General features: G+C 40.7%; 1 protein-coding gene across 1 annotated transcript in view; it reads right to left on the reverse strand.

Annotated features, from left to right (window-relative positions):
• The window catches only part of srrm3 (serine/arginine repetitive matrix 3), an 85,971-nt gene that overhangs the window by 4,057 nt on the left and 74,967 nt on the right, over positions 1 to 6,947 (reverse strand). Inside the window, exon 11 of the mRNA XM_032532690.1 lies at positions 608 to 903. Coding sequence (XP_032388581.1) covers positions 608 to 903 — 296 coding nt within the window. The remainder of the gene's footprint in view (positions 1 to 607; positions 904 to 6,947) is intronic.

Raw genomic sequence — 6,947 nt, forward strand, 5'->3', positions numbered from 1 at the left:
GGGGGGTGTAATACAAATTCAAATAATTCTCCCTCTATGGCAAAGCCAAAGGGGAAAGATGTCAGCTACATAAAGACCTACAGCTAGAGACTAATGGAAGTATTTGTGCTTACTAGTGATGGGATACTACTAGTTACTTAAGTACTGTACTTAAGTACAAATTTGAGGTACTTTACTTGAGATGTTTCTTTTTGTGCCACATTCGACTTCTTTTCCGCTTCATTAATCTGACAGCTTTAGTTACTACTTAAGATAAGACAAATTCAGATTTTTGCACACGTGTAATTTATAAAAAACAATGTTTGATTATAAATTAAAATACCAAACAATATCCAGTCCTAGAAGTCCAGCTGAAACAATTAGCCGATTAAAAACACAAGTTAAAAGTACTTTAACTTTTAATACTGTAAGTAAGATAAGATAAGATAAGATTAGATGAGATAAGATGAGATCAGATAAGATAAGCCTTTATTGTCTCCTGTAGGATAGATTTGTCCTGGGTAGTATTTTCCTGATGATGCTTACATACTTTTACTTGAAAACCCTTTTCAACGCAGGCCTTTTGACAGTGTGGTGTAAGTACAGGATCTGAATACTTGGTGCTTACTTTCTGTGGTGGCGAGAGCTCCTCCCTCTGTGAGCGTGGTTGTGCTGGGAGTGGGTTGAGTCGCTGCTGTGAGCAGGGGAGTGGGAGTTCTTATTCTGGCCCCTCTGGCTCCCCCTCCTCCCTGTCGTCTGGCTTACGGAGCTCCCTACAGCGGTGTTCCTGCCATCCACACTCCCAGCCTCTCCTGCGGCGCACACCTGTCCTGTCTGGCTCCTGCCGGGGGTGCTGTGGAGCTTGTGCTCTCTCAGCAGAGCGGCCTGGATGCTGGCAGAGTTAGCGGTCAGCAGACGGAGCTTCTGTAGAAAAAGATTATGACCAACAAAGGAAAAAAGAAAAAAAAAAGAAAAAGGACAATAACAGCATTAGAGTGTTTCCAGGTTGGTGATTGAGTGCTACGGTGTACTTGCCAAAAGAGGGTAAACATCTAAAAGAAAAAGATCTAGGTTTTCTTCATTTGGCTTATAGATAGTCCTCTATGGTGCAGCGCATGCAATACTTGGCATGCAAAACCATAATGAGTTGAAGAAATCATAATCGCAAAAACAAACAAAAAAACTAGGAGGAAGGAGGAAGAGAGGGAAAAAAAATTAAAACAAAACTGTGAACCAAATCAGTTTAAGAGCAAAGGCAGAGAGTACAGAGCTACAGATTTTGTAGAGTAGAAAAGAGGACTTCTTCAGTTTATTTTTTTATTTTTAGTAATGGTTAAAATAAATGAAACAAAACAAAACAGAAAGAGAAGACAACTTGACGGAACATCACAGAAATGGAAGGAACAAAATAAAGATCACAATTATTGAATCAATCGAATCAGAAAACAAATCGTCTGCTACTCAATTTTCTCTTTCTGGATTTTTTTTCCTGTAGACAATTGCTGAGATGTGAACAGCGACCCATTTTCTTTGATTTTTTTTTAATGGTTACTCTTGTTTAACTCCCTTCTGGTTAACATCCACTTACCAATAAAGTGGTATTCCCTCCTTTAGTAGGTAAGGTATGAAGAAAAGGGAAAAGTGGGGCAACATAAGTGCATCATTAGATTCACAAAATGCAAGAGAAAAAGACACAAAACCCTTCCCTGCCAGTGACTCATGAGACAATGCATGGAAATCAATGGAAAAGAACTCAAAAGCAAAGAGGAAAACCACAATGTGCAGGGAACCCCTCACACAGAGAGTAACTCCTCTGGGCCCAGTCACCCTCCGAACATCAGAGAGCAGCTGGCTGGCGAGAGTTAAAGGTATTTTCTTTACCATTTTTCTCTCCATGTAATATCTACCACAGGCAGGAATTCTTTTACTACCTGCCACGTTAGCAGGCTAACTACCTTAGCTTCTACTGGTTACAATCAGTGTTTGTGCTCATGGGCTCCTCAATACCCCGGGGTGCTTATAGTACAGCCAACTTATATGTTACTGTAGTTCCAGGGAGTTGTTGCAACATAACAACAGTGAGTTTTTACATTTTTTTTCCAGTTCAACCAATCAGAGGTTAGTTGTTGGGTACGTTGCTAATGTAGGAACCCAAGAGAAGCATTTGGTTAGTAAAAGGTTAGTAAAGTTGCATCTCACGGATACAACAATAAGAATGTGATGGGAACCTTTGGGATTTTAAAGTGAAAAGCTACTTATAGAGTCATAAATAGACTCAATTACCATGAGTTTATCAGTTTTTAAAATGACCACTGTCAGGCAATACTCTGTATTTTTCTTATTGTCAATAAATCCCACAAACAGACCAAAATAAACAATGAATTGATCCCACCAGGATATTTTGAGATAGCTTATTCCTCTGTGCCAGGGAGCTCCAAATATTATTCCATGCACATCAGGGAGCCACACTGCTGCATCAGGTGACTTGTTCCTTCATTAGCATCAACATGGGCACTGTAGTTTATTTTGAGACAACATGCACTCACATAGACTGTCCTGGTGCTGTAAATACTCACTAGAGCACCAAATGTGTATAAATCTGCAGCTGAAAATAGTCCCCAACAAATGCACTATTAATTTCTGTTTAACGCTCCCATGGCCATAACCCCAGCTTCCACCTTCAGAGACTTCCGATACATTAGGGGACCACTAAGGTCTATATAAAAGAGACTTCGATACAGTATTAGGGGATCACTAAGGTCTATATAAAAGAGACTTCAGATACAGTATTAGGGGACCACTAAGGTCTATATAAAAGAGACTTCAGATACAGTATAGGGACCACTAAGGTCTATAAAGAGACTTCAGATCCAGTATGGGACCACTAAGGTCTATATAAAAGAGACATCAGACAGTATTAGGGACCACTAAGGTCTATAAAAGAGACTTCAGATACAGTATTAGGGACACTAAGAAGTCTAATAAAGAGACTTCAGATACAGTATTAGGGACCACTAAGGTCATATAAAAGAGACTTCAGATACAGTAGTAGGGGACCACTAAGGTCTATATAAAGAGACTACGATACAGTATCAGGGGACCACTAAGGTCTATATAAAGAGAATCAGATACAGTATTAGGGACCACTAAGGTCTATATAAAGAGACTTCAGATACAGTATTAGGGGACCAAAGGTCTATATAAAAGAGACTCAGATACAGTATTAGGGGACATAAGGTCTTATAAAGAGACTTCAGATACAGTATTAGGGACCACTAAGGTCTATATAAGAGACTTCGATACGTATTAGGGGACCACTAAGGTCTATATAAAAGAGACTTCAGATACAGTATTAGGGACCACTAAGGAGTAATAATAAAACTACATATTTGTGACGCATTTCTTATTTGTTAAAATATTACATCTTCAGGGGCACTGATAGTGCCACAGACACAGTATCAAAGTCCAAACAGTATTGGCAGACTAACACATTGTTGGTTTTGGTCTTTTCAAGGGATTTGTTCAAAGTAAGAAAAACACGTAATGCAAGCCTTATCCCATGAGCTGCATATGGAAGGGGGTGAGTAAAACTATATTCCAAACCTCTATTTGAAGTATTCAACAAAACAAAATAGAACTTGGATAAGTGATTCAATGGGAGTTGGGGACTGAAACTTGTGATGCACAGTTATACACTGCTTATTGTAAGACCGTCATAAAGAGAGGGTAAATCTCCAAAAGTGATTTGTGTGAAACCTAATACAGCTGGCTCTTGCGCATGCATTACACTGGGCTATCTGAACTACTTCGTAATCTAAGATACAACAAAAGCACCGACCGGTCGTTGCAGAAAGAAGAGCCGTTCTCCACTGGAGAGAAGACAACTAAGCGGTATAATAAGAAGACACACAACCACTGGTGCTTATGACAGTTGTTAGAAACAGTCGTGGAAATCAACATGGTGGAAATCATAAGACGAATGTACTAATTCACCAACAAACAGAGAGAAGCTGGACAAACAGGAATGCATTCTACCAAAAACAGAAAGAAAACAAAACTGGAGAAAGAAATGGACCTGGAAGATAGAGCGGGATATTGGACTTCAGAATGAAGTTAAGGAGGAAAGAGAAAAACCAGAGCTCTACGTAATCCAATCATAATTGATGAGGTAAAATCAATTTGGTTAAAGACCATTGGTAAACAACAGAGAGAGAGAGAGAGAGAGAGAAAGAGAGAGAGAAACAATGACGTCACTCAGGCTAGGGTGCTTGTCACATTCTCATCTGCATAAAGATCACGTGCGTAGGCAAAGCGTTACCTACCTTCCATTTCAATCAGTGACACGTATGCAATATCAACAAAAAAAGGAAAGAAAGAAAAAAAGAAAAAAAGGAGAAAGGAATGTTCTCCGCAGCGAAATGGGAAAAAGACAATGACCTCTTTTAGTATCAAAGCTACATACTGTGTCCAGGAGAAACAAAACAAACCAAAAAGTACAAAGAAAAATAGAGGGGGAGAAAATAAAAGGAAATCCAGATGGAATTCAAATCAAACTAAAATTAGAAACAGAGGATGAAATCTATAAACGACATGATTTGCTTTGTCTTTTTCGCTTGTACAAATGCAGCCATATTTGGATCACAACGGCGCGGGGGGGGGGGGAGGAGGGGGGTAGAGGTAAGCGGAGAGAGTTAATTGTCATATTAGTGGACATCCATGGAGAGTAGAGTAGCTAGGAGGAAGGGAAAGGAAGGAGGAAGGGGGGAGGAGGAGGAGGACATGCGGAGCTGGCAGATGTGAAAGATGTGTGGAAAGAAGAATGCCAGGACAACAGGAGTCAGACGTGAGTCGCACATTACACAGTATGAACAGGTAGGAGAGGAGGAGGGAGGAGGAGGGGGGGGGGCAGAAGAGTGTTGGAGGGACAGACACTGCTAAGATGGACAACTAGAGAGTCAGCACATTTGAAAGGGACCCCAGTTACATTTTGGCCTGGGTCTTCTTCCGTATCAGCACTTCTCCACTCTGTACTCTTGGACGTCAGCCCAACTTTCCAACTTTATTATTCATTTTTACTATTCATTTATCACTATAAACACAGGAACGGTGAGAAAGAGAGAGAGAGAGAACGCTTAAGGCACTTTGTCAAATCCGCTGTTTAAACGGTTAGCGTCAACAGGGAGCTTACATTCAAAATGGCTTGGGTCCCTTTAAAATAACAATCATGGTCAAAAATGTGTGAGTTGTCCTAGTTCTTTTCAAGAGTCCATGTGCTTGTGTATTGAGTGTTTGAAGACATCCATAAATAATGAGCAAGAGGACGACTAGCCCGGTTTGGGACTGACTCTTTCACAGTGTTACGAGACGGTCACCGGGTGCTTCCCGTTGGAAAGCTCGGGGGAGCGGGTGTGCGCTGCTCTTCATCAGAGGTGGGAGAGTTAGGCAAAAACTAGCCAGATAGTTAGTATTAAAATAACTTTTGATAAAAGATGAAACTCATCTTTGCGCATGTTTTTAGAGAAAGTTTTTGAGTGTGGCCTCTTCTTCGATACAGTCGGATTCACCAAATGTAGACTGGGTATAAGTTGCCATACTACTGCCATGCTACAAGTCTTACAGTCTTAGTTTCTCTAATAATCTTAACTTTTAGATTTGAAAACATTTGCATTATTTAAATCCCAGTTGGTCAGAACTAAAGAGATATACAGAATATATATTATTATAAAGAAACGTGTCAGACTGACTTAAAATCTTCACTGTATTTTTCCCTCTGCTGTAGAGAGGTTTACTAATTTTCCACAGACAGTTGTGTTGCAGGACTAGTTAACAACCAAGTCTACTGTAAACTAGCCCACTGACACCTTTGGCTGGCTCCTTCTCCAGGTTGTAGTGGTCTGTCGAGTCTCTACTGTATAACTACATTCGGTTGGTAGGGAACCAAAGTGGCAGTATTTGTAATTGGCCACAAGGAGCAGTAAGAAACCCACTCCACACTCAAAAACAAACTGGTACAAGCTGCAGAAAGGTAGGATTTATACTTTAATGAAATCATGTTTGGTTAAGAGAGAAGGCTTCAAGGAGAAGGAATAACGTATTGCTTTGGCAGTTGAAGGTCTGCTTAACTTCTCCACCTCTGCAGCACACAGCTGTTTCCCCTAGCTGCTCTACGGGACGCATCCAGGAGTGTCCCCCACGCAGTGGACGAGACAGTTCCAGACAGGACTAGAGGACGACTACAGGAAAACAAACTGAGATGATAGAAAGACAACCGGAGCTGCTATACAGAACGTTTGCTAAACCACACAACTGCTGCAGTAAAATCCAACTTCGGTCGGATCCAGGATCTGTCACACATAACCATCAAACCATCAAAGATTTCAGTTTGGGGATTATCATGACAGACATGTTTTCGCTTTTGGGGGAGATTAACAAACATGTCAATTTATGCTACAAAGATGCTGCTTGAAAAAATGTAAGCCAATTAAAAGCTCCTCTTTCACTACACCACAACGGAATGGCTCAAAAGTACATGATCAAACAGACCTCCCAGTGTCATTTTCCACAGGCCTGAGCACATACTGTAGACTAGAACCAAACGCCAGGGACAGAAGAGACACTGCCACCTAGGGGCAACATGCACATCGACATGGCAGAGTAAAACAGGAGAGAGGAGCATGTGCTGAACTCCTTGTGGTTTGGAAGGAGCTGATGGACGCCTGGAGGAACAGAGGATCTATCACTGAGCAGAGAATGTGCTTGAGAAGTAAGACAACTGTATTGACAAGAAGAAACTATTACACATACCCAGTTAACCTACTTGGTCCAGTTCCAAAGCATTTGAGTGCTTTTTATATAAATGAGACAGAAAGATTTGGGCATTTTATTCATGGGTAAATACCACTTAAATTGATAAGGAAAAAAAACAAACAATAATGAGTAAAATAAGCAGAGAGAGAGAGAGAGAGAGA

Source organism: Etheostoma spectabile, chromosome 13, assembly GCF_008692095.1.
Source record: "Etheostoma spectabile isolate EspeVRDwgs_2016 chromosome 13, UIUC_Espe_1.0, whole genome shotgun sequence".
In the NCBI taxonomy this organism is placed as follows: Eukaryota; Metazoa; Chordata; class Actinopteri; order Perciformes; family Percidae; genus Etheostoma; species Etheostoma spectabile.